Here is a 17,710-nt window from a genome sequence, read left to right on the forward strand (position 1 = left end):
CCTCATGGTTCCTAGTCGGATTCGTTAACCACTGCGCCACGACGGGAACTCCCGCACTTCAATTTTTTAAAAAGGAACATTTGGAGTTCCACTGTGGTGCAACAGGATCAGTGGCATTTCTGAAGTGCCAGGATGCAGGTTTGATCCCTGGCCGGGCACAGTGGGTCAAGGATCCAGGGTTGCTGGAGCTACAGCATAGGTCACAGCTATGGCTTGGATCTGATCCCTGACCTGGGAACTCCATATGCCTTGGGGTGGCCACAAACAACATAAAGTAAGTTACCTGATGACAGCAATTTCACTTCCTGGTTATATACCCCAAAGAATGGGAAAATAGGTGTTCAAACAAAAACTTATACACAAATATTCATAGCACTGGTCACAATCACCAAAATGTAGAGACAGCCCATGTATCCATCAATGGATGAACGAATAAACTAAATGTGGTCCATCCACACAGTGGAATATTATTCAGCCATGAAAAGGAATGAAGCCTTGATACATGGTATGATGTGGATGAATCATGAATATTATGCTGAAATAAGCCAGACCCCAAAGACCACAATGTGTGTGATCCCATCTGTATGAAATGTCCGGAATAGGCAGATCCATAGAGACAGAAAGCAGATCTATGGTTGCCAAGGTCTGGGGGAGGGGGAAGGATTGCTCATAGGGCTGGAGTTTCCTTTTAGGGTGATGAGAAGTTTCTGGAAGTAGATAGAGGTGATAGTTGTACCACATGTAGATATGCTCAATGCCACTGAATTGTTTGTTTTCAAATGATGAATTTTATGTGATGTTAATTTCTCGTCAATTTAAAAAACAAGTTAGTTGTGTTAGAGCTGGTGGTGTAGAGAGACACTTGAAGGCTGCTCTAAGTGGATTGATTCCCTGGGAATGGGGAGCAAAGAAGGATTTGGAACAAGGAGGAGCCTGGTCAGTGAGTCCTCACTCTTAGGGTACCACCCAAATTGCGTCACCAACACACTTGACCCACCTGTGAGCGATGGCCAGGAGCAAGAAGCCATCCACTGGCCGCCTGGCCAAGCAGATACCCAGATCTCGACGAAGCCTCACCCACAGCAGGGGTGGGAAACGCAGCAGCTCCCTGCTGGGCGGGGTCCAGTCCTGGTACACAGCCTGCAGAACCTCATCATCCAAGGACAGGACATCCTTCAGCTCTGCCTCCGAGAGCCCATGCCTGCAGGGGGTGGGACGGGCATTGGAACACACCTGTGTCTCCTGCATTTGAAAGACACAGAAGCCATGGGAGGGGTGGATGTGGCCAGCTCTATGGCATCCTGCATGCCACCAAAGTGTTCACCATGGGGATGGGCATTTGGACAGTGCCCATGCCCAGCTCTACCAACATCCAGTTACAGTTGTACCCATCCAATAGAATGTTTCCTGATCTTCTCTTCTCATACACAACTACAAAACCCTGAATTGTCTCTTTCCAGATCTCAGACAAGTTGGGTGACATAAAGAGGGAGAGAGAACCTAGGAAAATAATGCGAAAACCAACTGTTCCCCTGTGCCTACACTGTTTCTTTGCCTTGGAAAGAAAGTGACTCCCCCCCCCCTTTATTTGCTGCCCTTTGGCATATGGAGTTCCTGGGCCAGGAATCAGATCTGAGCTGCAGCTGTGGTAATGCTTGATCCTTCAACCTGTTGTGCCAGAGGGGGATTCCCCCCCCCCTTTTTTCTTTGGTTGCACCCGTGGCATGCAGAAGTTCCTAAGCTAGGAATCAAACCCATGTCACGGCAGTGACAATGCTGGATCCTTAACTGCTAGACCATCAGAGAACTCTAGGAAGTAGCATTAAACAGGATAAGCATTGACATTTTGAACAAGCCTTGAATAGACTTTGTAATACCTGTGAGCATTTGACTGGAAATACTGCAAGACTTGCCTGCAAATTTCCTTGGCATTGGAGAAAAATCAGAGTTTACTGCAGCCCCAGGGAGAGAGGAAGTCTGACTTCTGCATACAGGGAGTACAAACACCATGTGCATATGTGTTTAATTCTCTGATATTGATCAAAGTCTTCATTTCGATCAAAACAAAATCAAACACTTGCCACATTCATCATATATATAGAATACCTGCTCACTTGGAATTTTCTGCTGCCCAGCAAGGTGGATATTAACATTAGCATTCTCTGAGACCTCTTCCACTAAGGTTGTCTCATCCTTGACAATCATTTCTATGTCATTGGTGGTGTTCTCCACATTTCCCTCTTTAGGGCAGCCAGGCCATCTCCCTAACCTGCTTTTCTCCTCTTGACAGGTCTTTCCAAACCAGAATTCCTGGGAGCCATACCATTAAGGTATACTTGATAGCATCAAAGTGTGGTCCTGTGTTTCCTCAAAAATTTCCTATTTCATGGAGTTCCTACCACGGTATAGTGGGTTAAGAATCCAACTGCAGGAGTTCCCATTGTGGCTCAGTGGGTTATGAACCTGACTAGAATCCATGAGGATGAGTGTTCAATCCCTGGCCTCATTCAGTGGGTTAAAGGTCTGGTGTTTCCGTGAGCTATGATGTAGGTTACAGATGAGGCTCAGATCCTGCATTGCCATGACTGTGGCGTAGGTTAACAGCTGCACCTCCGATTCAACCTCTAGCCTGAGAACCTCCATATGCTGCAGGTATGGCCCTAAAAAAGGAAAAAAAAAGAAAAAAAGAAAAGAAATCCAACTGCAGTGGCTCAGGTCACTGTGGAGGTGTGGGTTCAATCCACAGTCTGTCAAAATGGGTTGAAGGATCCAGTGTTGCCACAGCTGCAATGTAGGTTGCAGTGGTAGCATGGATTCAATCCCTGGCCCAGGAACTTCCATAGGTCGTTGGTGTGGCCATTTAAAAAAATTCCTACTTCAGAACAGAATCTTCTTTCTTACCCTTCAATACACCCTCAGTACAACATAGACTTGGATCCTCTCCTTGTAGTTTCAAGCACTATGGCTTGTCCACCTGATCAAACTGGCACATCCTAGCAGCATTTGACATGGGTAGTCCAGGGAAAAACAGCTCCATGCTTCTCTGGCATCAGAAGGCTCTCTGGGCAGAAGCCAGGCTAATGTGTTCATTCTCAGGGAAGCAGATGGCTGCATCCTGGAAGGTCACTGACATCAGTCAAGTATTGGCATGTTTGCTTAACTACTATTCACAGAGGGTCATCTCTGTGCTGACCCCTGGAGGACAAAGAGCTAGACACCTATGAAGCTTATCTTCTGGCACAGAGAGCTAGATAGGAAAAGACAGGAAAAAAATCACATAGAGGTTCAGTAACACCAATGGGTAGGAAGAAGATCAACCATGTCACATGAAGGAAAGTGACAAGGTGTGGCGCAGGGGGGAAATGGTGCTCAGAGCAACTTGGTCCCTCTGAAAAGATGCCACTGGAATTGGCACTGTGCAGGAAAGAAGGAGCCAGTGTGAGAAGATCTAGGGCCAGGCTGCTCCAGGCAGGGGGATAGGAAATAGCCAGATCCAGCAGACCTCGGTAAGGAGTTTGGATTCTTTTCTAAAAGCAATGGGAAATCACTGGAAGGGTTTAATCAGGGCAGAAACTTAAAATCTCATTCTAGACAGGTGTTCACACTAGAACTTAGAGACTCATGTTCAGAGCAGAACTAGTCACCATTGTCAAAGGGTGGAAACAAACCAAATGTCCATCAACAGATGAATGAGATAAAAAAAATGTGGTTGCTATGGACTGAATATAGGCATCTCCCCCAAGTTTATATGTTGAAGTTCTAATACCCAAGGTGATGGTATTAGGAGGGGGGACCTTTGGGAGATGATTAGGTCATGGGGTGGAGCCCACAGAAATGGGATAAGTGCCCTTGTGAGAGACCTCAGGATGCTCCTTGTCCATTCTGCCTGTGAAGTTCTAGTAAAAAATGACTGTATATGAGCCAGGAGGCAGGCTCTCACCAGAAACTAAATCTACTGGTGCCTTAATCTTAGACTTCCCAGCCTCCAGAAGTGTAAGAAATGGATCATTCATAAGGCCTTATGGTATTTTTGTTATAGCAGCAAACATGGACTAAGACAGGGTGTATCCATATGATGAAGTACTATTTGACATTAACAGGAGCAAAATACTGATACACACTGCAACATGAATAAACCTTGAGGAAATACTGAGTGGAAGAAACCAGTCACGAAAGACTGCATATTGTATGATCTCGTTTACATGAAATGACCAGAGCAGAATCTATAGAGATAGAAAATAGATTCCTGGTTGTCAGATGCTGGGGAAGGAGGGATGGGAGGGACTGCTAATGGGGAAAGAATCTCCTTTCAGAAATTATGGAAATGTCCTGGAACTAAGATAGAGGGGATTCCAAGGAAGATATACAGATGGCCAACAAGCACATGAAAAAATGCTCAATATCCCTGATTACTAGAGAAATGCAAATCAAAACTACCACGAGATAACACCTCACACCAGTCAGAATGGCCATCATTAATAAGTCCACAAATAACAAATGCTGGAGGGGTTGTGGAGAAAAGGGAACCCTCCTGCACTGTTTGTAATCTAGTACAACCACTGTGGAGATCAGTATGGAGATACCTTAGAAATCTATACATAGAACTACCATATGACCCAGCAATCCACTCTTGGGCTTATATCCGGACAAAACTTTCCTTAAAAAAGACACATGCACCTGCACGTTCATTGCAGCTCTTCACAATAACCAAGACATGGAAACAACCCAAATGTCCATTGACAAACTATTGGATTAGGAAGATGTGGTATATATATATATATATATATATATATATATATACACAATGGAATACTACTCAGCCATAAAAAAGAATGAAATAATGCCATTTGCAGCCACATGGATGGAACTAGAGACTCATACTGAGTGAAGTAAGTCAGAAAGAGAAAGACAAATATCATATGATATCACTTATATCTGGAATCTAATATAAGGCACAAATGAACCTTTCCACAGAAAAGAAAATCATGGACTTGCAGAATAGACTTGTGGTTGCCAAGGGTGAGGAGGAGGGAGTGGGGTTGTTGGGGAGCTTGGGGTTAATAGGGTTAAACTATTGCCTTTGGAATGGATTAGCAATGAGATCCTGCTGTGTAGCCCCGGGAACTATGTCTAGGCACTTATGATGGAGCATGATAATGTGCAAAAATAGAATGTGTACATGTATGTGTAACTGGGTCACCATACTGTATGGTAGAAAAAAAATTGTATTGGAAAATAACTATTAAACAAAAATTTTTAAAAATTTAAAAAAAAAGATAGACGGGATGGTTGCACCACACTGTGAATGTACTAATGTCACTGAATTGTAGCATGTTAAAATTTTAATATTATGTATGTGAATTTCATTTCAATTAAATAATATCACTCTGCTAAATGCAATGAGGAATCCTGAATTGCTTCCAGGTCCAGTGATAATAACTAGTGAAATCTAAATCAAGTCTGGAGTTGAGTTCATAGTCAGGTACCAATGTTGATGTCCTGATCTTGACAATGATGTGGTAGTTATGTTGGATGTGAACATAGGGGGAAGCTAGGGGAAGGGTCAATGGGAACTCTGTTCTACCTTTGTGTCTCCTATGTCAATATAAAATTATTCCCAGAGTTCTGGTGGCCTAGTGAGTTAAGGATCTGGAGTTGTCACTGCTGTGGCATGGGTTTGATCCCTGGCCTGAGAACTTCCTTGGGCATGGCCAAAACAAAAAACAAACAAACAAACAAACAAAAAACAAAACCCCAAATTATTCCCAAATAAAGGTTTATTTAAAATTTTTTCTTGGGAGTTCCCATTGTGGCTTAGTAAGTTAAGAACTCGACTAGGGGAGTTCCCGTTGTGGCGCAGTGGTTAACGAATCCGACTAGGAACCATGAGGTCGCGGGTTCGACCCCTGCCCTTGCTCAGTGGGTTAACGATCCGGCGTTGCCGTGAGCTGTGGTGTAGGTTGCAGACGCGGCTCGGCTCGGATCCCGCGTTGCGGTGGCTCTGGTGTAGGCCAGGAGCTGCAGCTCCGATTCGACCCCTAGCCTGGGAACCTCCATATGCCACGGGAGCGACCCAAAGAAATAGCAAAAAGACAAAAAAAAAAAAAAAAAAAAAGAACCCAACTAGTATCCATGAGGATGCAGGTTCAATCCCCAGCCTTGCTCAGTGGGTTAAGGATCTGGTGCTGCTGTGAGCTGTGGTATAGGTCACAGATGTGGCTCAGATCCTGCATTGCTGTGGCTGTGGCTAGCAGATACAGCTCTGATTTGACCCCTAGCCTGGGAACTTCTCTATGCTGCAGGTGTGGCCCTAAAAAGCAAAAAGAAAAAGAAAAAAAATAAAGTAAGGAAGGGAGGGAGGGGGAGAGAGAGAAAGGAAGGAAAGAAAGGAAGAAAGAAGGAAGAAAGGAAAAAGAAAGGAAGAAAGGAAGGAAGGAAGGAAGGAAGGAAGGAAGGAAGGAAGGAAGAAAGGAAGAAAGGAAGAAAGGAAGGAAGGAAGGAAAGGAAGGAAGGAAGGAATGACGCAAAACGGAAATAGAATCCAGGCACCTCCCTCATAGAAAGAAAGAAAGAAAGAAAGAAAGAAAGAAAGAAAGAAAGAAAGAAAGAAAGAAGGAAAGAAAGAAAGAAAAGATAGAAAAAGAAAAACATACAGGGAGGGATGGAGGAAGGAAGGGAGGGAGGGAGGAAATTTCTCATTCTTGCCTCTCTGGGGAAGGGGCTTGTTGGGGAATAAACACAGAGTCATGGAGACAAGTGAGGGGCTGGGGACCTTGTTCAGGGGGAGACAGGAATGGCCCAGGATAAGATAGGGATGGAAGAGATAGAAAGAGTCATTGGTTCAGGGTGTTTTGGAGGCAGACCTGAGAGGACTTGCTGATTATAGAGGGAGGAGGGGTGTGGAAGGAGAGGGAACAGGCATGACTCCTGGTTATACAAAAGGCAAACTCATTACTAAAAATGGGGAACTCTGGATGAGAGTAAGTTTGGGGGCCAGAGTCTTTGCTAGACACAGTCATGAGCTACCATCTTGTTTGCAACACACCCCCATCCCACCTCAGCCCCTGGCAACCAACAGTCTCTTTTTTGTCTCTGTAGATTTGCCATTTTTGGACAGGCTACACAAATAGGATCATACTTCTTACAATCTGCAGTTAATACTGACAACTCCCTGTCTGGGGGCGTGCCTCAACCTGGTCTTTCTTCAATAGCAAGAGTCTAACATAGGGGGCAGGAGACGCAGAAGGGACATAAGAGCAGGTGAAGACCTGTGAACAATCCTGGGTGGGTGCCATTTTCCTGTCATCCCCAAAGCTGCTCACTGCAATCAAGGACCTGCCCCTCTTTGTACCTCCTCATCCAAGTTTGCAGCTGAGTCTCCAAATTCAGCTAGAGGGAGGCAGGGCAGAGAGTGTTCCTCCATTTATCAGATGGAGACACTGAGGTTTGTGTATTCATGTCCCTGAATGGCCAGGGGAAGAGGAATTCAATTCTACCCATGCTCTTGAAAATTTTGTCTCTCATCAAGTCTAGAACTAGGATGTCCAATATAGTCATCCCCAGCCACACATGGGCATTTAAACTCATTTAAAAAATGAATAAAACTTAAAACCCTGCTGCTGGGTTGCATAAGCTGCCTTTCAAATGCTCAATTGCCACGTGTGGCTTGTAGTTCCCACATTGGACAATGAGATACAGAGCACTGCCCTCATTGCCAATGTTCTATTGAACAATGCTAGAGAGACTGGGGGACATGTCCACAGTCACAGCTGAACCATTAAGTTGAGAGCCCTTTTCCATCCCCAAAGACACCTCCTTGACGGGATCCACATGGGACCCACTTTCCCTGCATTGCAGACCAGGCCCTTCATGTGAGGTCACACAGCTCTGCCTTTGATTGTGGGTGAAGGGCTTTGTCCATTGGTGTACCTTTGCAAGCATGATCTCATCAAGCTTTCCAGCGGCAGTACAGAGCTGATCTTCTCTCCCAGTCACCCCCTCTGAACAGAGGGGGCTTAGAGAGGCCATAATGAATGCTTAGCACAGCATTTCTCAGCCTCCCACTGTTAACAATAAGGGTTGGATCAGTCCTTGTCATGGGGATTGTCCTGTACTTCATAGAATGTTTAGCAGCATCCCTGGCCTCTACCCACTAGACGTCAGTAGCATGATTAATGGATAGATAGATGGACAAGCAGGTAGATAATAGACTGATAGATAAATAAGTAATAGGTAATTAGATAGATGGATAGACAGATAGATAGATGATAGTTTATAGACAGATATAGATGGAAGGATGGGCAGACAGACAGGATAGATTATAGACAGATAGATATAGGTATATAAATAGATGAATGGATGGATGGATGGTTGGATGGATGGATAGATGGATGGATAGATAGACATTATAATAGATGATAGAGCGATAGCCAGATAGGGTCTCCCTCATACTAAGGCAGGGCTTCTCATTCTCCTCACTACTGACATTTGGGGTACGGTCACCCTTGGGGAGGGGTCTATCCTGTGCACTGTAGGATGTTGAGCAGCATGCTTGGTCTCCACCCACTGGATCCCAGTAGCACCCTATCACCCAGTCATGACAACCAAAATGTCTCCATTGTTAAGTTTCTATCTGGGGACACAGAACCTTCCTGGCTAAGAACCCTTAGCTCTCAGATCTCTCTCAACCATTAGCTGACTCCATGTAAAACATACATATTTTCATGCAACAGGAAGTACCCGAATCACCTCCCCTAAAGTCATACTCCATAAACTGCCTCCCCAGCCAGACCCTGGAGGAGGAGGGGTGGTCCTCCACCCCAGGAGGCCCCCAGCTTTACTAATTGAACCAGACATTGGGTCAGGAAGGCCAACTTATGTCTATCTCCCTGGATTTTACAACCAGGACTCAAGAAGGAATCAGTAGGATGACACCAGAGCTCCAAAATGGGAGCTCATGATGCCAATGGAAGCTTGTGGCAGGCAAGCTACACTTATAGAGGAGACAGGAAGAGTCTAGAACAGAAGCCAATGTGCAGACAGGACCCAGGGAAGAGGGGATGAGAAACTTCCCTGATTCACTGTTTTTGTGGCTTTACAGTTCCCCTGACAGTACCTTCCATGGAGACATCATCAGGTTGTCCTGATGGCCCACCCCTTTTATCCTAGAACATTCTCTGGTCTGTCTCTGTGCTCTTGTAGAGTCCAGGCCAGGCCTCCATTCTGGGGGCACCAGTCACAAAATCTGGGGTGTGATATAAAATCTGGTGTACCCCCCTGGAGTTGACTATAGGGTAGCCCTACATCCTCTGAGCTTCTCCCATGGCTGTGGCATAAAGCCCTTTCTTTTCTTTTCTTTTTAGGGCTGCACCTGTGGTATATAGAAGTTCCTGGGCAAGGGGTCAAATTGGAACTGCAGCTGCCAACCTACACCACAACCTCAGCAACATGGGATCCAAGCCACATCTTCGACCTGTGTTGCAGCTTATGGCGATGCCAGATCCTTAACCAATGAGTGAGGCCGGGGGTTGAACCTGCATCCTCATGGGCACTAGTCAGGTTCTTAAACTGCTGAGCCACAATGGGAACTCCATAAAGCATTTATTTCTTTGTTTTTTTCTTTTTTTTTTTTGTTATCTTTTTTTAAAGCATTTATTTCTTATGTGATAACATGAATGGGTTTCTGTTCCTGGTAAAGAAACAAACAAACAGAAAACCCTTACTGGGCTGTTCGCTGCCACCTTGACTATTTGTGACAAAAGATAAGGATCCAGAAGAGAAAACTGGGTGTTCCCTGGTAGCTTAGCAGTTAAGGATCCAGCATTGTCACTGCCATGGTACAGGTTTGATCCCTGGCCCGGGAAATTCCACAGGCCATGGGTGCAGCCAAAGAGAGAGAGAGAGAGAGAACTACCCCCCCAATCTGAGGAGTGGCAAAAGTGTACTTCCATCATTTCTGATGATGGGCATGAGTGACTTCTGACTGCCATTTGCTTTAAGACAAAGCTTTGTTGCTTGGTGTGCCTGCTAATTGACCTGCATCCCACCCTCCCATGGGATGCTGTGTGCATCTAATGAATACAATCTTCTCTCCTGCTCATTATTTCTGACTCACCACCCATGCCTGGAATCTCTGACTATCATGACCCAGGTTTATTGGAGTTTGCAGCCCTGAGATTTTTTTCTAGGCTGAACAACTGCATTTAAACATTCATTCCCTTAAACTCTATAAATACATTGGAATTGAATTTTCCTATTTGCTTTTTGCTGATTCTTATGCTATGAAGCCTAGAGTTAAAGGTAGACCCATGCTTGTGGTCAATTCCTCAGAGAAGTTTGTTTTAAAAAGATTTTTTTCTGAGAGTTCCCATTGTGGCTCAGTGGGTTAAGAACCTGACTAGCAGCCATGAAGATGCAGGTTCAATCTCTGGCCTTGCTCAGGGGGTTAAGGATCTGTCATTGCCATGAGCTGTGGTGTAGGTCACAGACAGGGCTCAGATCCCATGTTGCTGTGGCTGTGCTGTAGGCCAGTACCTGTAGCTCTGATTTGACCCCTAGCCTAGGAACTTCCATATGCTGCTGCAGGTACAGCCCTAAAAAGCAAAAAATAAGGAATAAAAATTAAATACAAATTTTAAAAATAAAATAAAAAGTTCTTATCTGAGATCTCCCCACACATTGATTTTGATTACAGATGGGAACATTGCAAAGTTACAGTGGGAAAGAAAATGGTGCCCAAGAGGGGCCAAATATCACCCAGGTTTAACCTGAATGTCATCACGAGGAGACATCAAACCAACACAGATGGAGCAACAGACACTGAAACAGAACAGGATGCTATGGTCCTTCCCCCCATGTCCTCAGCCCGTCTTTTGTCCATAGAAAACCTTTAGCCAAAGAAGTTCATCAGAGAAGTGAGAAAATGCAAAAGCAAAGGAAAACAGCCACACAAGAACAAATAAATAGTTTACTCATTAAATAAAGTCAAAGACCTTCAGTTCCTCATCAAAGGCGATAGATAATATTCTGAGCCATGTCCCATGAGCTGTCTTGTAGATACTAACAACCCCACCACGTGGAAGAAGTTAACTACACGATGACCAGATTGTAGCCACAACATCAGCTGCCACAATTTGGAGAACTGGCCTCAAAGAAATGGAAACAAACTGACCCTGGAACTGAAGAGTAACTGTACTTAAAACAACTGAGATGAAGCTGATCAGACCACTGCATGACCAACTTCAAGAGGGCTGTCAGAGTGGACTGTGCTGTTTCTGCAAGTAGCCCCTCCCTCCACCTATAAAAGCTCTGGCCCATGGATTGCCGGTGTGAGGAGCTGGCCTTTGGACATGAGTCCACCCACCACCACCCACCTCCGGCCCTGGCTGCCAGCCTCAGAAATAAAGCAAACTTTCCTTTCTACCAACTTCACCTCTTCATAGGCTTTAGGGTGGTGAGCAGCCAGACCCCATTTTCAATAACAACCCTGTACTAACTCCCCTCCTCTCCAGGTATGGTCCCTGGACCAGGAGGATTAGCAGCACCAGGGAGCTTGGGAGAAAGGCAAGATCCCAGGCCCCACCCCCAGATCTGTTGAATCAGAGTCTTTATTCAAAAACAAAACCCAAGGAGTTCCTGTCGTGGCTCAGTGGTTAACGAATCCGACTAGGAACCATAAGGTTGTGGGTTTGATCCCTAGCTTTGCTCAGTGGGTTAAGGATCCAGCATTGCTGTGAGCTGTGGTGTAGATCACAGATGCAGCTTGGGTCTGGAATTACTGTGGCTGTGGAGCAGGCCAGCGGCTACAGCTCTGATTAGACACCTAGCCTGGGAACCTCCATATGCCGCGGGTGCTGCCCTGAAAAAGAAAAAGAAAAAAAAAAAGATGTTACTGCAGCTAGGACACATTTCCTAAGTTTTATGTGTCCTGTGGTGATGTTGGATTCTGATTTCCCTCCTTCTCAGGACATATGTGAAGTACTTAAGGATAAATGGGAACGATGCCTATAATGAATTCTCAAATGGTTCAGAGAAAAATTGGATGTGCGTGTATGTAGAGAGAGACACTGATAGATGGATGGATAGGAAGGAAGGAAAAAATAAGAAAGAGAAAGACAGGGAGAGGAAGGGAGAAAGAAAGCTAATGTGGCAAACTGGTGATTGTGGAAGGAGGGCATATGACAGTATTTCTCAATTAGGACCTAGTCTGCCTGCAGGGGACACTTGGCAATATCCTGAGACATTTTCAGTTGTCCAAGCTGGGGGATACTACCAGCATCTAGTGGGTGGAGGCCAGCGATACTGCTCAACATCCACAGTGCCCAGCACAGCCCCACACACTGCAAAGAATGTTCTGGCCCCAAATGTCAATGGCCCAAGACTGATAAACTCTGCTATATGGGAGTTCTTTGTACTATTTTTGCACTATGGGAGTTCTTCCTCTAGTCTATAATTTTTTTTAGGGCCACACCCATAGCATATGGAGGTTCCCTGGCTAAGGGTCAAATTGGAGCTACAGCTGCCAGCCTACACCATGGCCACAGTAACACAGGATCTGAGCTGAATCTGCAACCTACACCACAGCTCACAGCAAAGCCGGATCCCTGACCCAGGGATCAAACTTGCATCCTCATGGATACTAGTTAGATTCATTTCCACTGTACCACAATGGGAACTCCTAGTCTATAATTTAAAAGTATTTCTAAGTAAAACATTTGCCAAAGAAATACCCTAGAAGATTGCATTGACACAGAAAGCAGATTAGTGACTGCCAGGAGTGGGGACGGGGTGAGGTGGGGGAAGGCAGTGACTGCTCATGGGGATGAGGTCTGCTTGTGGAGTAAGGGACCATCCTAGAGGACAGTGATAGCACATCACGGATGTGCTAAATGCTGCTGAAGCATACACTTATTTATTTATTTATTTATTTATTTATTTATTCTTTTTATGTCTGTACCTGCAGCATATAGAAGTTCCCGGGGTAGGGGTGGAATTGGAACTATAGCTGCTGGCCTACACCACAGCCACAGCAACACCAGATCTGAGCCACATCCGCGACTTATGCTGCAGCTTGTGGCAACACTGGATCCTTAACCCATTAGGGAGACCAGGGATGGAACCCTCATCCCACGGACACTCTGTTGGGCTCTTAACCCACTGAGCTGCGGCAGGAACTCCTGAAGTTAACACTTTAAAAGAGTGAACTTGTGGAGTTCCCTAGCAGTGCAGCAGGTTAAGGATCCAGTGCTGTTGCTGTGGCACAAGTTTGATCCTTGGCCCAGGAACTTCACATGCCATGGGCGTGGCCAAAAAAATAACAAAGTAGAAAAATAAAAGAGTGAACTTTATGATATGAACTACACTAGGTTGGATAGTGTTCCCCAAAATTTGTGCCCAGAGGGAACCTGCGAATGTGACCTCATTTGAAACCAGGCTTTGGGGAAGTAGTCAAGTTAAGATGAGGTCATACCAGATGGAAGGGGGCTCTAAATCAATGAGTGATGTCCTTCCAAGAAGAGGGAAATTCAGGAGTTTCCATTGCAGCTCAGCGGGTTAAGAACCTGACATAGTGTCAGTGAGGATGCAGGTTCAATCCCTGGCCTCAGTGAGTGGGTTAAGGATCCTGAGTTGCTATGCTGTGTCTTAGGCCTCAGCATAGGGGTAGGCCCCACCCCTAGCCTGGAAACTTCCATATGACGCAGGTGTGGCCCTAAAAAAAAGAAGAGGGAAATTCAGCTTGAGAGACACATGGGGAGAAGGCTCTGAGATGATGGAGGCAGAGATTGGAGTGTTGTGTCTACAAGCCAAGGAACAGGGAGGGCTGCTGGCAGCAGCAGGGACTAAGAGAAAGGCCTAGAACAGATTCTCCTTTGGCACTTTCTGAGGGAGCATAGTTCTGCTGACACCTTGATTTCAGACCTGGCTTCCAAAACGGTGAAAGAATAAACTTCCACTGTTCTAAGCCACCCAGTTTGTGATTTGTTACAGCAACCCTTGCAGAAGAATGCACACCTTCAGATCTCAATTTGAAACAAAAGAGTGAAAGCAACAGAGACTCACCGGGAAGATACAATGTAGCCCAACACACGGGCCACCAGGAGCTGCCCGTGTGTCTGCTCCAGACGGGCACACAGCTGGTGCGTTGCTTCCCTAGAAGTGGAGGCCAGAGGGGCTGGCACAGTGAAGGAGGCCCATTTCCTGGCCTCCTCAAAGGCCAGCCTCAGCCGCCCTGGGTGTCCACACTCCGGAAGGCTGGCCCAGAGCAGGTCCCTCTGCATGGGGCTCAGCGTCCTCCTTGAGGCTGCCAGCAGGAGCTGGATCATCTCTTGTCCCTGGTTTCCAGAGAGAGGTTTCACCTCCCAGTAAGCCCCTGGATCTGTGAGCACCTTCTGCATGGTGTCTAAAACCCCCTGCTGTCCTGAGCAGGCTGAGAGGACGAGGTGGACCCTAGGAGGGCAATTGGGAGGCAGCCAGGGAATCCTCCGAGCACGGTGGACAGAGTCCACCTCATCCACCGAATCCAGGAGGATCACGAGAGACTCGAAGTTTCTGCAGGAGACAGTATGGAGGAGGGCGTGGAAAAACTGGACCACCCTGGCATGGGCCTCCAGGACCTGGGCGGGGGGCAGTGGCAGTCCGTAGGCCAGGCACACCTGGAAGCAGATGCTGTGGAGCAGGCCTCGGGCATTGGAGCTCATCTGTGAGGTCCCTAGAAGGCGCAGAACAGTCACTGTCTTGCGGCCCAGCAGCCCTGGCATTCGCTCAGCAAGCTTGCACATCAGAGTGGTCTTTCCAATGCCTGGGGGTCCAAAGAGCACCAGAGGCGGGTGAGGCTGGCTGTCACTAAGCCTGAGCTGCTGCCCCAGCTGGGCCAGTAGCTCCTGGCGCCCACAGAAGGTCCTGGTGGCCTCAGCACTGAGCCCTAGGTGGTGGCGGATCTCCTGGTAGAGCCATGCCAACTCCTGCCTGCCCACCTCCAGCTCTCGGAGGTGCTCGAGGACCTGATAGTTAGCCCTGGCCACAAACTGCTCCCCCAGCTCCTTCAGGTACCGGGCGTGAGCCTTGTTTTTGGGGTTCACCAGATCTCGACTCCATGTCAGGTGGTGGGTCCTTGAGAACTCCAGGCTGCTTGTTGGCAATGCGCCCCTTGAGGCTGCTGAGGAGGTTCTGGGCATCTGTGTCCAGGCAGCCGTCCATGAGCCGGTCTACCATCTTGAGGGCACAGTCTTCCAAGATGTGTTTGTTGAGGTCCTGGATCTCTCTCAGGAAGACAGTCACCCCCCGGTCCCCATCTGTTGAGCTCAGCAGGCCCCGTTCTATTTCCCACTCAATGACTGCATAGGTGGAGGAGAAGGGAAGAGAGTGTGATTAGCATTACTTCATCAGCTGGCTCAAATGGGGTCACCTGGGAGACACATTCTGGGGAACATTGGTTCTCAAGATGAACATGTGCCAGAGTCACCTGGCAAAACCATAGACAACATGCAAATGGATACACTTGAGTGTACTGTAATAAAACTTTATTTACAAAAACAAACAGGGGGCCAGGTTTGACTTGAGGACAATAGCTTGCCAGAGTCACCTGGGGGCTCACAAAACCCACAAGGCTGGGCCCCACCTCCTGAAGTCCTGATCACACATGTCTGGATGGAGCCCATGGGTTCATATTTCCAATAGGCTCCCAGGTGATGCTGAGGCTGGGGATCTAGGGGCCACACTCAGAGTAGTATTGGTTTAGCTATTATTAATCTAAGAAGCCTTGGTGTAGGCAACACAGACTGTGTGTATAAAGCAGCCCCATCATAAAACAATACCATCAAACTCAACATGGTGTTACTATAGGACCCAGCAATTCTGCTCCTGGATACGGACCCAAAAGAACTAAAAACAGAAGCTCAAACACATATTTGTATGCCCAGAATTGTACATCCCAAAATAGTTAATTTCATGCTATGCAAGAGACAACATGCAAACTAATGTGCTTGAGTGTGTTCCAATAAAACTTTATTTACAAAAGCAGGTGGTGGAATGATTTGGCTCTGGGGCCATGGTTTCCTGACCCCTGTTCCAGAGCATGCAGCAGCTTCCCTGAGGACCTGTATTTTCCAGAGCCAAGAGCTCACACCGACTTCTCCTTGGAGGCCTTTGTTTTGAAATAGCAGTCAAATGAGGAGTTATTTTTGAAGCTGCCCTGGGCTCAGAAGAGGCTCCCAGCTCTCTGCAGCTGAGCAAGTCAGGCCCTAGGAGACAGGACTCTGTCTCAGAGCCAAAGACAAGAGCCACATAAAAGTTCTCCTTAGATGACCCCCACGTAGCCCTCAGCCGCATGAATGGAGATCAGAGATAAGGGCAACTAATGGTCCCAAAATAGGATCCTTTCTGGACATATTTTGGCATGAACCAATGGTCTTCAGAAAGACCACCAACAGGCTGTGTGACCTTGGGCGAATCATGGCAACTCTCTGAGTCTCTGTTTCCTCCCTTTAACATAAGCATACTAGCAGAATCTCAAAAGGACTGTTGTGAAGGTTTTCTGTGGAATAACGCTTATGAAAAGCTGAGCACATGATGCTAAAGGACCAAAGCTAATCTTAAGAGGTTACAGTTTGCAATCTTATGTTCTGTGACATGGTGGAAATAACAAAATAAATGAGATGTAGATGGATTGGTGTTTGCCAGGGCTGGGGTTTGTGGGGAGGGCTCAGTATAGCTCTAAAGGAGTGGCTGGAGGGACACTTGTAGTGAGGTACCTGAAGCTACACAGGTGATAAAATTGCAGAAAAGAAAAAACCCTTGAGGGAAATTGGGTAAAGAATATGTGGAACCTCTTCCTCCAATTTTTTTTTTTTTTGGCTGCAATTTCCTGGGAATCTCTATTTCAGGATGAAAATTTTTAAGAAAAACAAAGTTGAGCCTGGAAAGTGGTATTCTCTGAAGATGCCATTGATGATGTGCCTCTGAATGCCACAACCATTTGTGTTTTCTGCTGATTTCCAGGAGTTTCTGTTTGCTTCTGGTTTTGCTTTTGTTTCTGGTTTTTAGGACTGCACCTACGGCATATGGAAGTTCCCAGGCTAGGGATCAAATAGGAGCTGCAGCTGCTGGTCTGCACCACAGCTCATAGCAACATGGGATCCTTAACCCACTGAGCAAGGTTAGGAATTGAACCCACATCCTCATGGATACTAGTTAGGTTCTTAACCTGCTGAGCCACAATGGGAACTCTCCTGTTTGTCCTTTTAAGTGAGACCCTTTTTTTTCTTTCTTTCTTTTTTGACTGTGCCCATGCAGGAGTTCCAGGGCAAGGGATCAAACCTGAGCCATAGCAGTGATGATCCTGGATTCTTAACCCTCAGAGACACCAGGAAACTCTTCAAGTAGGACTTTTTTTTTCTGGTCACACCCATGTCACATAGAAGTTTCCAGGCCAGAGAATGAATCTGAGCTGCAGCTGTGACCTAAGCCACAGCTGATCCAGTCATAGATGCTGGTCAGATCCTGCATGGCTGTGGTGTAGGCTGGCAGCTGCAGCTCTGATTTGACCCCTAGCCAGGGAACTTCCATATGCCTCAGACACGGCCCTAAAAAAAAAAAAAAAAAAAATCCTAAAAAACAAAAAACCAAAATGGTCACGGTCATCAAAACCAAGGTCATGAAAAACTGTTACAGACCAGAGTAGCCTAAGAAGACAAAGGAGTAAATGCAATGTGGG

The 17,710-nt window shown here is 46.4% G+C and overlaps 1 protein-coding gene across 1 annotated transcript in view; it reads right to left on the reverse strand.

The window, feature by feature from the left end:
* NWD1 (NACHT and WD repeat domain containing 1) overlaps positions 1-17,710 on the reverse strand; it is a 97,000-nt gene that overhangs the window by 61,750 nt on the left and 17,540 nt on the right. The window contains 3 exon segments of the mRNA XM_047774372.1: positions 998-1,201; positions 14,059-15,107; positions 15,109-15,332. Of these exon segments, the coding sequence (XP_047630328.1) occupies positions 998-1,201; positions 14,059-15,107; positions 15,109-15,332 (1,477 nt within the window).

The sequence above is a fragment of the Phacochoerus africanus genome, chromosome 4, assembly GCF_016906955.1.
Source record: "Phacochoerus africanus isolate WHEZ1 chromosome 4, ROS_Pafr_v1, whole genome shotgun sequence".
Lineage (NCBI taxonomy): Eukaryota > Metazoa > Chordata > Mammalia > Artiodactyla > Suidae > Phacochoerus > Phacochoerus africanus.